This window comes from Zootoca vivipara, chromosome Z2, assembly GCF_965207765.1.
Source record: "Zootoca vivipara chromosome Z2, rZooViv2.hap1.1, whole genome shotgun sequence".
NCBI lineage: Eukaryota > Metazoa > Chordata > Lepidosauria > Squamata > Lacertidae > Zootoca > Zootoca vivipara.
Window position 1 is genome coordinate 11,546,403 of NC_142585.1, and position 16,033 is coordinate 11,562,435.

The 16,033-nt window shown below is 45.6% G+C and overlaps 1 protein-coding gene across 2 annotated transcripts; it reads left to right on the forward strand.

The window, feature by feature from the left end:
* The first annotated feature begins 1,113 nt into the window (after nt 1–1,113).
* On the forward strand, nt 1,114–14,887 carry UBE2A (ubiquitin conjugating enzyme E2 A). Of its 2 annotated transcripts, XM_035113798.3 has the most exons (6): nt 1,114–1,404; nt 1,780–1,860; nt 9,425–9,450; nt 11,690–11,779; nt 12,694–12,782; nt 13,576–14,887. In XM_035113798.3, the coding sequence occupies exons 1-6, from the start codon at nt 1,361–1,363 to the stop codon at nt 13,702–13,704; spliced, it is 459 nt and encodes a 152-aa protein (XP_034969689.1). In that variant the 5' UTR covers nt 1,114–1,360; the 3' UTR covers nt 13,705–14,887. The 2 variants fall into 2 exon arrangements, with proteins under 2 accessions (XP_034969689.1, XP_034969690.1); XM_035113799.3 differs by lacking the exon at nt 11,690–11,779.
* The last annotated feature ends 1,146 nt before the right edge of the window (nt 14,888–16,033 follow it).

Here is a 16,033-nt window from a genome sequence, read left to right on the forward strand (position 1 = left end):
TTATCAACTTCTATCATCTGCCCTCTTTTTAGTGCAGAGAAAAGGTGAGCAGGAGGTGGCATGACTGAAGTACCAAATGCTGCAACTTTTCCTCATGGGAGAGATGCTCCATCCCCTTGATCATTTCAATTGCCCTTTTCTGGATATTTTTCCAGCTTGCATTGTTTATTAAATAGGCTGTGTTATTTTTTTGGAAGGTCTGCTGCAGGGAAACTGCATACACACCCTAATAAATTTAAAGCACATGACTTCCACTCCCGAGAGAATCTTTGAAAGGAGTCTATAAAAGGCGCTGTGAAAAGTTTCCCATCGTTTGGTCGAGATCGAGATATCCAACTCTTTATTCCATTCCTCCTCTAATAACTGTGCATCAAACTGGTTTGCTACTAATAAACATTTATATAAGGTTATAGTGGGTTGTCTTGTTGTAGTTACATAAGAGTTAATCAGCTGTTTTAATGTATCCCTGAGGTCTCTGAGCCTGTAAAAGCTGCTGGAGGAGGAGAGGGATATTGTGCCCAGAGCCTGTCTGAAGGCTTCCCCACGTTGTCACCCTGGAGAACAGGGCACTGGACTAGAAAGGCTCCTTTTCGCCTTATCTAGCAGGCTCTTCTTAATGCTTCTAATGATCATAGTGACAGTATAAGCTAGTGAGAACCCGAGCGACATATGGCAGCACAAATGCTCCATTCCTTAGGCACCTTTCCTTATTCGAGAGCATGTTCCCTCGAACAATTGTGACGCTTACACCCCAGCTGCCGTGCGCAGGATCAGACCCCTAATGCTGTAATCCTAAACAACTGCCCCGCCCAGAGGCGCGGCTCCCAGTCCCTTGCGCACCAATGAGGAGGAGAAGGAGCCTACACAGGTATACCTAACAGTTAGCTTATGCTGCACACCGCGGTGACTTCCTCCCCCCACCTGCATCTTCCATTTGGTATCGCCCAGAATCCTTCGCTTTACGTCGCCGCCCACTCTTTCTGTCATCCTCCCTCCGGTGGTATCGCCCCCGCTCCACAAGCCGCAGCTTCCCATCTCACCCCTCGCCCCCCTGTTGCCTGCGCAGTGGTACAGCCCGAGCTGACTCGGCCCCGCGGAGCGCCGCCCCTCGCAACGGCAGTGGTGCTGCCCGTGGTGCTGCCCGGTATTGCCCGGCAGCCTCCGCCGCCGTAGTTAGGGCCGCGTTGTTTGTCTCTCTTCCCCCCCCCCCACGCGCTTTGTTGAAGTGGTAGAGGCCGCTATCGCTCCGAGTTTTGCCAGCCGTCGCCCTCGCCCCGCTCTCTCGCCTCCGCCGTCCCGCCTTCCCTGGGGGGGCCGGTGGGGTTGGTGTGTATGAGTGATTTATAACCGCGACCCCGCGATGTCCACGCCCGCCCGGAGGCGCCTCATGCGGGACTTCAAGAGGTAAGCGGGGCGGAGGGCGGGTTTCCCGAAGTGGGGAAGCGGGCAGGAGAGCGAGGAAGGTGGTGAGGTGATCCAACATGGCGGCGGTGGAGGGAGCGCTGCGCCGCTAGCGTAGTGGGCAGTGTTGCGTTACTTGCGCAAGGCGGCCAGGCGAGCGAGCGGCGCCCGTAGAACGGGGGGCATAGCTGCCAAGTTTTCCCTTTTCTCGCGAGGAAGCCTATTCAGCATAAGGGAAAATCCCTTAAAAAAAGGGATAACTTGGCAGCTATGGGGGGGAGGGCGCTACGCAGTTTGCGCAGGCTGGGTGGGAAGGCGGCGCTGTCACTCCTGCCACTGAGCTGCTGGTGTCCCTTGTCCCTTTCCTTCCGAAAAAAGGCTTCAGGAGGACCCCCCGGCGGGAGTCAGCGGGGCTCCCTCGGAGAACAACATCATGGTGTGGAACGCGGTCATTTTCGGGTGAGTAGGCCGGGCTGGACCCTCTCCTCCCACCTGCAAGTGGCCTCCCCCCCCCCTTTTCAGGGTAAAATTGGGGAGAGGGACCGGGACGGGCAGAAGAAGAAAAAAGAGGGCTAGAAATTTAACCTGTTCTCCCTTTCTCTGAAGATAGTTTTTGAAGAATTCAAGGGCCAGGTTGCAAGAGGGTTTGAGCCTATGACACTGATCCTGGCATGACTATTTGCTGCCAGTTATCCAGGTGGCACTGTGGTTAAACCACTGAGCCTAGGGCTTGCTGATCAGAAGGTCGGCGGTTCGAATCCCTGTGACGGGGTGAGCGCCCGTTGCTTGGTCCCAGCAGTTCAAAAGCACGTCAAAATGCAAGTAGATAAATAGGAACCGCTACAGCGGGAAGGTAAACGGTGTTTCCGTGTGCTGCTCTGGTTTGCCAGAAGTGGCTTTCTCATGCTAGCCACATGACCTGGAAGCTATACGCCGGCTCCCTCAGCCAATAATGTGAGATGAGCGCGCGACCCCAGAGTCGGTCACAACTGGACCTAATGGTCAGGGTTCCCTTTACCTTTACTTTTACTTTTATTCAAAGTGCTGGTTTTGACCTATAGAACCTTAAAATATCCCCATAAGGGGCAGGTGCATATTCCTGCATTGCAGAGGGTTGGACTAGGTGGTCCTCAAGGTTCCTTCCAACTCTTAAGATTTTGTGAGATAACTGAGATACTTACAAGACTGTCTCTCCCCCTGTGACCCTGCAGTCTGGACCCTGCAGTCATCCTTCATGTGCCCACCTCTAGGAGAGGTCTGGAGGGTGGAAGCATGCAAATGAGCCTTTTCTGTGGTGGCCCCCACTTTTGTGGATTGCTCTCCCTAGGGAGGCTCACCTGGCGCTTTTCTTCCACATCTTTAGGTGCCAGGCAAAAACATTCCTCTTTCCCCAGCCCTTTGGCTAATTAAGTAGTCTGTGGACTTTTAAATTGCTTGTGTGAGGTTTTTTTTTGGGGGGGGGTTATTGTTTGTCGCTATGTTATTATGTTTGTATTTTATATTGTAAACAGCTCTGTGAGCCTCAGATGATGGATGGTATAAAAACTGAATAAATAGTAATAATAAAACTTACTTCTAGTAGTACTTATCCGTATTAACTCCTGAGCCTTGCTGCACCTTCAAGGGATCAAGATGTCACTGATCTGTTTTTCGCAAACATAGGCATATGCATACATTTATTCCCAAACATAGGAATATTAGCTGTAATTATTATTATATTAGAAAACAACAGCTTGTATCCCATGAAGAAGAGAAAGATGATAGTATCATCATCATCATCATTATACCCCACCCATCTGGCTGGATTTCCCCAGCCACTCTGGGCAGCTTACAGCATATATCAAAATGCAAGTGTAGCAATTGTAATCACTATTATTGTGCTGGTAGTTGCATCTTGCTCCTCTCCTTCCAATGTGCTCAGGGTGGAGTGTTTGTGCTGCTATAATTATTGCTTTAATGATTATCATTGCCATATCTTGCCTTGCTCTTTGTCCAAGGAGGTTAGGGCTGTGTGGTTCTGCAGGGATGACAGTTTAGCAACTGTTTTTCTTAATCGTATTTTGCTCCTTGTCCAAGGAGGACAGGAGGTGTTGGTTTTTAGTCTGCACAACAGTGCTAAAAGGCTATATATCCAGGCTGAGAGGTATGTGAGAGAGTTTCCAAATACTAGATCTAGTGATAGCCAGAATTTTTTTTTTAAAAAAAACTCTTCCTGCAATGCAGTGATCAGCAACCTTTCTGGGCCTGTGGACAAATAGACTTGAAAAAAAAGCATTCTGTTCTAACCAATAGAATAGGGTGTGGTGTGTGTGGTGCTCACAACCATTTCATTCACAATTTCTGCTGGGGGCAGAAGAGGACCCTGTGGGCTCCACCAGAGGCCTCTGCAGGCACATGTGTGCTCATGAGCACCATGTTGGCACCCCCTGCTTTAAGGAGCTTTAGAATGTACATGTGGTTGTCATTCTATCACTCTCCCTATTATCCTTGTGACAGACCTGTAAGTAGATTACTTGGGGTTGGTGTGGAAATGTTGTTGCCAGTGGTGACCAGGAATCTTAATTTTGTTGACAAGCAAAGCTAAACTCCCTATATACCCCACCAGGCGCAACTTTTTGCTTTTTAAAAAGCTGTTGGCAGTGCAGGGTCAAAAGACTGCAGGCTTCATGTTTATATTGGAGGGCTTTCAATGCCTTGGTCTGGGAAAGGAATGGGAAACCTGTGCCCCCCTAGCCCGTGTTAGAAACTGAGATATGACAGCTAGGAGCTAAATTGAACCTTAAACCTAGGTTATAGGTGCTACAATGGAACGTCTAGATGTGCATTTTTATAACAAAAATACAAAGCTGAAAATGAATGAACTGAAACTAAAATAATATGTTCATTTCCCCATGGTCTATTCCTTCCTCTGCCCACCCCCTTAATATTCTTAAGAGGGTCTTTTCTCCAGTCTTCGGAGAGTAGCTGGAAGTGGGAAGGCAGAAAAAGTCTTCCTTTCCTTCCACTCTGCAGTTCTAATCTGAAATCTTAGGCTCAGTACTGCTCCCAGAACTCAGAAACTGCTTGCGTTAATGAAGTTCCCCGTCGCAAAATGTGCCTGGAACAATAGGAGTTTTGAACACTGTCTCTAGCTGTTGCTGGACTACAACTCCCATCATACCTGAATACGGGCCATGTTGGCTGGGGCTAATGGAGTCCCACAACATCTGGAGGGATGCAGGTTTCCCACCTCAGTATAGAAATAAAGGGTTGTTAAAATCATGCAGTAGAAACATTGCTCCTCCCTATAGCCCTATTCTCTGCTATGAAGGTATATAGATTACCTTTTGTGGTGCAGAAAGCAAGCAAGCCAGGCTACTAGGAACAATGGTTGGCTATTATGTCTGCTAGCTTGTAGTGAACTTTTGTAAGTTATAGTTACAGGTTGGTAGCCATGTTGGTCTGGCGTAGTCAAAACAAAATAAAAATTTTTCCCCTTCCAGTAGCACCTTAGAGACCAACTAAGTTTGTCATTGGTATGAGCTTTCGTGTGCATGCACACTTCTTCAGATACACTGAAACAGAAATCTCCAGACCCTTATATATAGTGTAAGGGTGGGGAGGGGTATTACTCAGGAGGGTGGTGGGAATGGGTGTTTGACTGATAGGTGTGGAAACTCGTTGATGACTGTTAACGAATGCAATTTGTCTTACAGGAAAAAGCAAGGGGTGAGATGGCTAAAGATAGCTTTATCATGTAGAATGAGATAAGAATCCAATGTCTTTGTTCAGGCCAGGTCCCTCCACGGCTTTAAGTTTGGTAATAAGTTGCAGTTCAGCAACTTCCCTTTCTCTATTTCCAAAATTCTTTTGTAATAAGACAGCTACTTTGAGATCTTGTACAGAATGTCCTGGGAGACTGAAGTGTTCTCCTACTGGTTTCTCTGTCTTGTGATTCCTGATGTCAGATTTATGTCCATTTATCCTTTGGAGTAGGGTTTGGCCTGTTTGTCCAATATAGAGAGCTGAAGGGCATTGCTGGCATTTGATGGCATACACAATGTTAGAAGATGAGCAATTAAATAGTCCTGAGATTGTATGTTTGATGTTGTTGGGGCCAGTAATGGTGTTGTCCGAGTGTACTGTATGTGGCAGTAAAGTTGGCATCTGGGTTTATTGCAGGCTCTGGTACCAGTGTCCATGTTAAGCCTGGTGGTTGTATTATTGTAGGTGAGGAGTTGTTTAAGATTGGGTGGCTGTCTAGGCAATGAAAGGTCTTCCTACCAGAGTTTGAGAAAGAGAACTGTCATTGTCTAGGAGAGGTTGTAGATCTCTGATGATGCGTTGTACTGTTTTAACTTGGGAGCTGTATGTGATTACTACGGTAGTGGTGTTCTGTTATTTTCTTTTTTGGTTACAGGTAGGTAGCCGTGTTGGCCTGAGTCGAAGCAAAATAAAAAAATTCCTTCAGTAGCACCTTAAAGACCAACTAAGTTTTTATTTTGGTATGAGCTTTCGTGTGCATGCACACTTTTTCAGATACATGTACACTGAAACAGGTCCTGCGGGGGAAAAGCAAGGGCTGAGGCGCTAAAGAAAGCTTGATCATGCATAATGAGATACGAATCCTATGTCTTTGTTCATCCCAGGTGGCTCCATGGTTTTAAGCTTGCTATTGAGTTCCAATTCAGCAACTTCCCTTTCCAGTCTGTTTCTGAAAATTTTCTGTAATAAAACAGCTGACCTATTGCAGTCATCAGCAGTCGTTAACAGCCATCAACAGGTTTACCACTCCTATCAGCCCATCACCCATTCCCTCCCAACCTCTGAATATACATAAGGGTCTGGCTCTTCTGTTTCAGTGTATCTGAAGAAGTGTGCATGCACACGAAAGTTCATACCAAAATAAAAACTTAGTTGGTCTTTAAGGTGCTACTGAAGGATTTTTTAAATTTTGCTTTCTTTTTTGGGTTTGTCTTGCAGCAAGTTCTCTCTGAGTATCAGTCTGACTCTGTTGATCTGTTGTTTAATTTCATCGGGCGGATATTTTAGTTCTAAAAAGGTTAGCTGTAGATCTCTTAGGTGAGAGTCTCTGTCTGTAGAGTTGGGATAGATGCGGTTGTAATGTAGGGCTGAAAGTCATTGAATATCTGGTGGAAGGTGTCCAGGGTCTGTTGGCCATGTGTCCAGATAATAAAAATACATCAATGTATCGCAGGTACAGGAGAGGTTTGAGTGGGTAGGAGTTTAGGAAAAGTCAGTAGTGCTGGGCATACCTTCTGAGTGCAGTTTCTTTGTCTTTACCAATCTTTAATTGAGAAACTCCTGAGCTGCTGAGGAATTGTTCCCTCTGCTAGATAGAAAAACACAGCCCCTCTGTATCCAACTGTATTATGCAAGTTTGCAAAGCTGCAGTGAAACTCTCCCCCTTCAGCCTGTTTTTGTGGTGGTGGAGCTGATTCCTGTCCCAATTTTGCAGCAAGAATTCTTTTCTTCTCATATCCAGGGAACTTCCTTGCTCACTCACTCCTATTTAGCAACCACCACATGCTGTAAGATTGTCCAAGGAGGAGGTGCTGTTTCTGCCTTCTGAAGTAACTTAGGTAGAGCCTGCTCTTGAGAAAACTTGCCAAAGCTCCTCGAGTGACCTCCATCGAGGGTAGTCAAGAGCTGGTTTTTCAGCAAGGCTTTTCTTACTACTATGTTTCCCATATTTTAAGACAACATCTTATATTTATTTTACTCAAGAAAATAAGCCTATGGCTTATTTTCGGGGTTTTTTTTTTATTTCTGTAAGTACATCCTTACCACAGCCAGCGTTGCTGCTGCTAGGTCCCGCTGGCTCAGGGCTCGGGGCACGCAGCAAGCCTCCTCCTCCTCCTGTCGCGTTGCTGCTGCTGGATCCTGGAGGCAGCCTGCTGCGTTGGCGCCAATCACTGCCGCGTGGAGTACCGGGTTGAGGAAGCGGCCTGCAGGGTCAGCACCCAGCAGCGCCGCACAGAGCACCGCCTCCTCAATCCACCACGGCACTGCTGGGCACCGACCCGGCAGGCTGCCTCCTCAATCCGGCGTGGCGCTGCTGGGCGCCGACCCGGCAGGCCGCCTCCTCCTCCTGCCGCGGCCGGCGTGCTGGGTCCTGCTGGCTGGCTGGGGCGCTCAGCGGTCTCGCTCTGCGCGAGACGGAGGTATGTCTAATTTTCGGGGTATGTCTTATATTTCACAAATCCTTAAAAATCCTGCTACCACTTATTTTATGACTACGGCTTAAAATAGGGGAAGCATGGTAATATTTTGATTGCAATATGGTTTTAGTTTATACATTTTTTAGTTTTTTAAAAGCTTTTATTAGTTTGTATAAACCTGCTTTGAGGGCTTCAGCTATAAAGCAGAATGCAGTTACTATATTGTGGGTAAATCTGTGCCCTTCCAGATGTTGTTGGACTCCCTCAGACTTAGCCCACATGGCCAGTGCGAGTTGTACTGCAGCAATATCTAGAGGGTTCACATATTCTCTACCCATTTTTAAAGTGTTTTTCAAAAAGTCTGAATGATTCCCCCCCCCCAATAAAGGTAAATGTACCCCTGACTGTTAGGTCCAGTCGCAGACAACTCTGGGGTTGTGGCGCTCATCTCGCTCTATAGGCCGAGGGAGCCGGCATTTGTCCGCAGTCAGCTTCTGAGTCATGTGGCCAGCATGACTAAGCCACTTCTGGCGAAACCAGAGCAGTGCACGGAAACACCATTTACCTTCCCGCTGGAGCGGTACCTATTTATCTACTTGCACTTTGAAGTGCTTTCGAACTGCTAAGGTGGGCAGGAGCTGGGACCAAACAACGGGAGCTCACCCTGTTGTGGGGATTTGAACTGCCGACCTTCTGATCGGCAAGCCCTAGTGCCCCCCCCCCAAAAAAAACAAATCCTTATTTTCTGCATGGGATACTAAGCTTGCCTTGCCTTAAAGGTTAGGGAAACACTATATTGGGGTAGGAAATATCTTTCATGCCTTTGGGAGTATTGTTCTTTCATTTTATCTCCTGTAGAAATTGTGCTTCAGTAGTGCATAGCTCAGTTGGTTAGAGCATGGTGCTGATAATGTGAGGGTTGCAGGTTCAATCCCCACAAGGGACAGCTGCATGTTCCTGCATTGCAGGGGGTAGGACTAGATGATCCTCAGGGTCACTTCCAGCTTTACAATTCTGTGATTCTATGTGGGATTGCTTTGTTCATATTCTTCCCGTTTCATTTGTCTCTGCCTTCCCCAACAGAATTTACGCTGCTTTCCTCGGGGCAGGGATATTTCTCTTTTATGTTGCTTTGTAATGTGTTATACATATTAACATTAGCTAGCAGTATCTGAAGAAGTGTGCATGCACACAAAAGCTCATACCTATGACAAACTTAGTTGGTTTCTAAGGTGCTACTGGAAGGAGTTGTTTTTTTGTTTTTTTGATTAGCTAGCAATCTTCAGGTTCGTCAGCAAACTGAGCAAAAACCCTGAATCTACTGAGTGTTGTGTTCTTTTATTCAGGGGAGGAAGTATTTTCTGAGTAAATGTCCAGTCACCTGCGGCAAATTGGTTGCCATCAGATCCAAGCCATGCACAACCCTTGTGCTGCTGCTATATTAAATTTAAAAATACCAGTAAACCTGGAGTTGGGGACAGTGAGCAGCAGCATGTGTGCAGCATCCTTAGCTCTGTCATTTTTAAATGAACAGTGCTATGGAGACTTTGGGGATGGCACCCCCACAATTTGTCCTGGATAGCATCTAGGCTGAGAATAGAATTAGAGGTGGCAGCAGCATGGGAATGGGTGTCAGTTTTACTTACTGTACAAGTAAAACTACCCAGGTGTAGAAATTGTGAAACTGCTAAAACTTTGTTTCTTGTTCTAAAGCCCTTAAGCCTTGCTCATTCTGACCCCCGTTTCTGTGCTGGGCATGGATTAAGCTACATGTCATACTGTAAAGGCTGAGTGCCAGTTAAATAATGAACTAACTTTGCTAAGCCAAATGTAAGATGCTGACATGCTCTCTCCTCTTTCAGGCCTGAGGGAACCCCATTTGAAGATGGTAAGTATTAAAACAAAACAATTTTAACTGTTTCAGAGAGAGAATGATGTCAAGTCCTTCTCCTCCCCATCAGTCACCCTTTCTAGAAAGGGGATAGGTGTGTAGGAGAAGAAAAACTTTGGCTAGAAGATAAGACAGCTGCAGTTAAGCACTTTGCCTTGAAGTGGTGACTAGGCTTACCGTGTAAATAGTACCCTTTACTTAAGAACTTTCTTGAAGCTACTCCTATAAACAAAGTCTGTTTTGGGTACATGTTCAGAAGCATTATATCTTTCATAACTCATGTATTGGGGTACATGAAGGATGGCTGTCTCCGTAAATAGGGAATGTTACTGGGAGGGGGAAAGAGTACAGAAACACCCCCCCCCATCCTGAGGAGCAGTTCCTCCACCAGCAGCGGAGGCAGCGGGGAGGGGGAAGAGTCCAGTGGGGAAAGGGAGGCACTCAGAGACACTGGCGTTCAACGTCACCACCCTCTCAGACCCCCCCCCCATAGTACTGGGCATGAGCTGGCTAGCGCGCCATGACCCGTCCATCAGTTGGCACCAGAGATGCCTCACGTTTGGCTCAGACTACTGCCTGGAACACTGCCTGCAGCACCAACCGGAGGAGGGCCCTCCGCTAGCCACGGTGGCGACCATGCAGATAAAAGGGGGGGCAGCCATCCCCAAACCTTACTGGGACCTGCAGGAGGTCTTCAGCGAAGCAGAGTCCGACCACCTGCCCCCGCACAGGCCTTTTGACTGTCAGATCAACCTGTTGCCTGGGGCCACTCTACCACCTGCGAAGTTGTACTCCATGTCAGATCAGGAGCTGGCAGACCTGCGTGCGTTCATCGGCAAGAACCTCAAGAGGGGGTTCATACGAGAAAGCAAAGCAGCAGGGGGCAGTCCGGTCTTCTGGGTGGACAAGAGGGACACGCCCCAGAAACGTCTCGTCGTGGATTATAGGCGAATTAATTCCTTGACGGAACCGGTGGCCTTCCCGATGCCTAGGGTGGACGATCTGCTAGCAGCGGAGGGGGGGTGGATGTGAGAGGAAAAGAGTACAGAACCCCCCCCCATCCTGAGGAGCAGTTCCTCCACCAGCAGTGGAGGCAGTGGGGAGGGGGAAGAGTCCAGTGGGGAAAGAGGAAGTAGGGAACAGGGCTCTGGCAGGATAGCAGAGCCGCTGCTACACGTGGGAGAGGAAGAGAGAGCGGGGGAAAAGGGGGAGAAGGAAAACATGGAAAGGAGACCCTTTTTCCCTCCGGTTCCGGAATTACGCCGGCGGAAACGCGGAAGGAGATTTGGGGTGCCCAGACTCTTATGTTGGAAGAAAACGCGGGAAGCGCCATTCCAGGGTTCTGGGTCAGACTGAGAACATGTACCCTGTACAGCTCTAGCACTGTAAATAGCCTGCACACAATAAAAGCATGAAAAGGCAACGGACTGGAGAGTCGTTACTTTAGAGTAGTCGCAGCGCATCTTCTGTGACAGTTACAAATATATCCCTTGGATGAAAACCTTTTCATGCCCTCTCACCTTGACTATAGTGGCCTTCTCCTCAGTCCTCTTTCTAGCACTTTTCTACCGGCAGCATTCACATCCCTAGTTATTCTGATCACATAATGGTCTTTCTTAAATTTGTACAGTTTTCTTGCCCATGCCTGGATCCAACATACCGTCATGGCCTTGCCTTCTCTTAATATCCCAACATATTCCTGCTCTTTTCTACTCCACCTCCCTGCTCTCAGCCATCTCAAGATCTGTAGCTTCCCTTGACCCACTCTATCCTTGGTGCCTCTTATGCTTAGAACTGCCATCTAGAACTCCTGTCTTCCTTCAAATCTCTCAGAATCCACCTTTTCCTTGATGGCTTTGGCACAACTCTTTAGGTCCCATGTCTTATTGTACACATAAGACACGTAACTGAAATAAAACAAAATCTTCCTCTGTTTACTGCTGCTGCTTTCCTTGTGTCAGATCATATAAGCCGTGGGGAAGGAGCCTTTCTAATTGTACTCTGTAATGTGATGTTCACATTTGCAGTGCTACATAAACAGTAACGCTTTAGCTGTGAGCTTCCTAAAGCCATTTGGCTGACCCACTGATGCTGTTGGAAAGGTGGACTAATCTTTGAATCTCATGTACCAAGAGAATTTTGTGAAATTGTTGGTGCTTCTGCACTTGAGACCATTGGGAACAGGGAGTTTCAATTTGTGAAGAAGATACTTATAACTTGCCTCTCCCCATTGCAGGAACTTTCAAGCTTACCATAGAATTCACAGAAGAATATCCAAACAAGCCACCTACTGTTAGATTTGTGTCTAAAATGTTTCATCCAAATGGTATGTACCACCTAAAATGAAGCAATTTGTTTCTTAACTGCAGTAGTGGTCACAGAAGTGGACCTGATACTGATAGTTGAAGGAAATTTTGGACTCTTCCCCCCCCCCGTGTCTCCATATGCTAAATGTTGCTGAGCTCCATCCTACCTGCCTCTCAAGTTTCTAGTGCAATCAGATGATTTTCCTCAGTGACTTCCTTGATCACAAAGGTGTAGAGTCCTTTAATTTTTAAAGGCAAGGGGAACATATTTAAATAAAACCAGATCTACTTCATAGCAATACTTGCTTAGTTTTAGGGTTCCTTATAATCCTAGTTCTTGTCTGCTGCTTCTGTTTTGGTTACATGACTTCTGATGGAACCATGAAGAAACTTTTCTTGTGGTCACTAACCAAGTGCACCCAATTAAATTTGTAGCACTCCTACAGCTGCTGATGCTTTTATAAATGAGTTTTTAATGACTTTATTTTAACATGATTTTGACATCTTGCATTTATATCTTGCCCACTTTATGAAGAATTTTAAATCCTACCTTGGAAAGTTCACATTAGGCAATGGGGTACATGCTGTCACTAGGGTGACTTTCATAGATCTTTGAAAGGAGACACATTACTGCTCTTTAAACCTTTTCTTGAAATGCCATGCTGTGAACATTTTAATAATCAGAGTTGTGAGGTTATAAAGGAGGAAGTGTTGGTGGAACAAGGTGAACTTTAAAAATTCATTTCACCAGGGGCCTGTTTCATAACTTGTTGAAATCAGGTATTTGAGGCACAAGCTGTCAGATGGCTTGTTCTGTGGGCAGCTTAAGATAGTTATGCAGCAAATGTTGATAATTAGCTGGGAGTGACAACATAGCAAAAGAAACTTGAAGGCACTGATTCTTGTTATGCAACTCATTAATTTCCTTTTGTAGTCTATGCAGATGGTAGTATATGTCTGGATATTCTTCAGAACCGTTGGAGTCCTACCTATGATGTGTCATCCATCTTAACATCCATACAGGTAACATCAGGGCTACTGATGATCTTGCTAATACAGTTTGAAACAGTGTAATAACAACTAAGGTGGAAACCTCTCTCTGCCATGGGATTCCATCATCATTATTTATGATCCATCTTTTTATATCTGTAAATTGGTTTGTGAAAGATGGAAATGCATATTTATTTCTCAGTGATTATTATCCACTGTATTCACAAGTGTACTTAAAAAGATCAAATGGCTTCACAAATTGAAACAGCTATACATTTAAAAAGCATTGCATCATTTTCTAGTGGTGGTAATTCTATTTAGTCTATTTTTGTACCATTGTGCTTTTAGGTGTATTTGGTGTAGCAGAGCTGTATTCTTACAGTTCAGAGTGTACTTCTCCCATTGCTTTTTGCACTTCTGTCATTCACCATCAAAGTCTTGCCTGAAGCCAATGCAAGATGACTGTTGGCAGACCAAAAGCCCCTGTCCCATTCTCCATTAGAATGATGGAAGAACAGTCCATCGGAGTTGATTCTGAGTCTAGTCCTATATAGGCTTAAAGAAGTGGCTTGCTGTACACATTAAGCTTTGCTGTCAAAACAAATTGTTAATCATGTAACTTGTACCTCTGCAGAGTCCATGTCATTGTGTTAAAAGCAATGGGAAAGGTGCAAGCTAAGCAGGGGGCTTGAAATAGTCAAGATATGTTCCTAATATACATGGCATCTGTCGCTGTTTTGCTACATTGAATTAATCACTTTGCTTGTGTGAAATCTCATTATGAAGCCTGATTCATCTTTTCTTTTCTCTCCCCGCCCCCCAACAGTCTTTACTGGATGAGCCTAATCCAAACAGTCCAGCAAACAGCCAGGCAGCTCAACTATACCAAGAGAATAAGCGGGAATATGAAAAACGGGTTTCTGCAATAGTAGAACAAAGTTGGCGTGACTGTTGACCCTGGATGATGCAAATGAACACTCTGATGAGGAAAATATATGTATGAAGTGTCTGAGTCATCCTCCTCCTCCTCCTCCTCCTAGCATCACTGCATTTACTTTGAAAAGCAAAATAGCTGTTGTGCTGTTGCCACCCACCCTTGCTGAAGCTTCTTTCTCCTTGGACATAAGAAAACACCCCCTCCCCTCCCTCTTGAGGTCAAATGTACCGTACTTGGGTTACTTGTGAAAGAATTACTTAAGGATGAATTCCACTGTCTGTGATCTACCATCTCCAGTCTTAGGGCAGCATTGTGCATTTCTGTAGTGGACACTAAGCTTTTAAGTGTAATTGTGTTATACACGGTGATGCTTACGTGTAGCTTGATTTTAAAAAGGGGATATTTATATACAGTATACATTTTTAAGTATGATTCAAGTACTAGCATTTTAACTGCTGGTATCAACTTCAGTGCATCTGTAAGTACTGTGTGAAGAACTAGATTTCCCTGCTGCTCTATCTTCCCCCCTAGTTCCCCCCCCCCGGTTTAGAAATGTGATGAAAGCATTTGGAATTGAGAAATGAACTATTATGTCAAGCTCGGGGGCGGAGGGACAGAAGGGGGTTGCAGTCTGCTCTATGGGTCATGTACAAAGCGATCTATCATTGTGTGTGGTAACATATTCAAGGTTAAGTGCTAGGTATCCTTTTCTGTAGGACTCTGCCTAGTTGTTTTTGAAGCTTTTGAACATGGTTATGGGACAGGGGCGGACAATAACTTTACTAATGGTAAAAGAGGACAGAGAATGCGGAACAACCAAAGTGCTTCAAAAAGAACTTTATTTCCCTTAAATAATTTTAATCCAAACAGCTCTTGAGAAGATATCAAGAAGCTACTGTTATGTTATTGAAAAAAGTAGCAAGGCCAAAAGTGCTGCTACTGTATGCTTCATTTTTTTCCTCCCCCACCCCCACCCCTGTGCGGTTTTACAAGTTCTGCCTTTGCAAAAGCATTTTTGTAAAGCAAAGCTCAGATCAAACATTTTGGATACCTTAGGCAGCAGTGTGGGAGGATATTGTCGGTGTGCTTGTCTGCTCTTCCAGTGTCTTCTGTGTACATTGATCTGTTCAACTTTGCACAAGTAACCCATGTAAGAAACTGTACATTTTTCAATTACTTGTAAATAAATTCTTAAAGGGAAGATATCTATCACTATTTTTATTATGACAAATTCTTCTGGTGGTAGTTGATCCTCCTCAATCAAGCTGTCTTAATCCACTGTGGATGGTTACATACAACAGCTCCCATTTTCACTGACCATGGTGGCTGGGGTGGAAGGAAGAGTTCAGCAGGATTTTTGCCTTACATGGTATCTTGAAGGTAAATTAGTATTATATACAGTTGTCATAAGGCATCCCTCTTTGTTATTGTCTACATGAAGGGGGAGCTCATAGCACTTCTCCCACAAGTGGTACCCCCATGCTATTTTATAAAGTAAAACAGTTTAAAACTCAATGGAGTGTATACGGTTTCTGGAAAAGTGTTTCTCACTACTTAACTTGCTACCCTTCCCTGAAACTTGCAGGGGCCAGTTGTCAGCTGTCACATTCCATTTACACTCACATTGGTTGCTGAGAGCATTCTCTGCCATTTTCAGCAGCTGCTTGGGGGCTGTGCATTTCCCAGCACCCTTTTTGTAAACACCACAGTTACTTCTTGTATTGGCAACTGATAAGCAAAATGGAATACCAAGAGCAGGTATGCTTGGATGCTGGGGAATAGCTTGCAGCATAGGAATAAGCTACTCTTAAATGGAGGGAGGCTGGTAAGCTAGCACACCAAACCAACTCTATAGAGCCCTTTGTTTTCAATTAGCTTTGCTATCACTGCTTTAATTTGGTTTCCTCACTTAGGTCATGGGTACATTCTTTTCATATAAGCCAGACTTGTCTGGAGGGGTTTATCCCCAAGTAAATCTCAGGTTTTCTTTCTTGGATGCTCATGCTGTGTTTCAGGAGTGCTTAACTATTTTTGGTCGAAGGGGTGCATTTACCCTTGGAGTGGGGGGTGGGGCATTGCCAGCAGTGGGTGTATCACCTTACACATATAGGCACTGAGCTTCCCCTCTCAGCTGATCTGTGCACTTAATGGTCCCTCTGTGCTTATCAAACCAACCGTCAGTATGGGGAAGCTGGTAATTTGTACAGCCATCCAGTTGCCGGGCTGGACGGTGACATTTAAACTTTTCTGCCTCCCTTATTGCTGCCTACTTTTTTGCCACTACTACTAAAATCATTGGGAGGCTTGGAACAGCCTGAAAAATCTGGGGGTTTGGATCAGGTCTCTG

Bases quoted from the DNA above. Each gene is read 5' to 3' on its own strand.
- UBE2A (XM_035113798.3), top strand. From the start codon at position 1,361: ATGTCCACGCCCGCCCGGAGGCGCCTCATGCGGGACTTCAAGAG. The intron at 1,861-9,424 runs GTGAGTAGGCCG...CTCCTCTTTCAG, and splicing joins TGGAACGCGGTCATTTTCGG to GCCTGAGGGAACCCCATTTG. The intron at 12,783-13,575 runs GTAACATCAGGG...GCCCCCCAACAG, and splicing joins CCATCTTAACATCCATACAG to TCTTTACTGGATGAGCCTAA.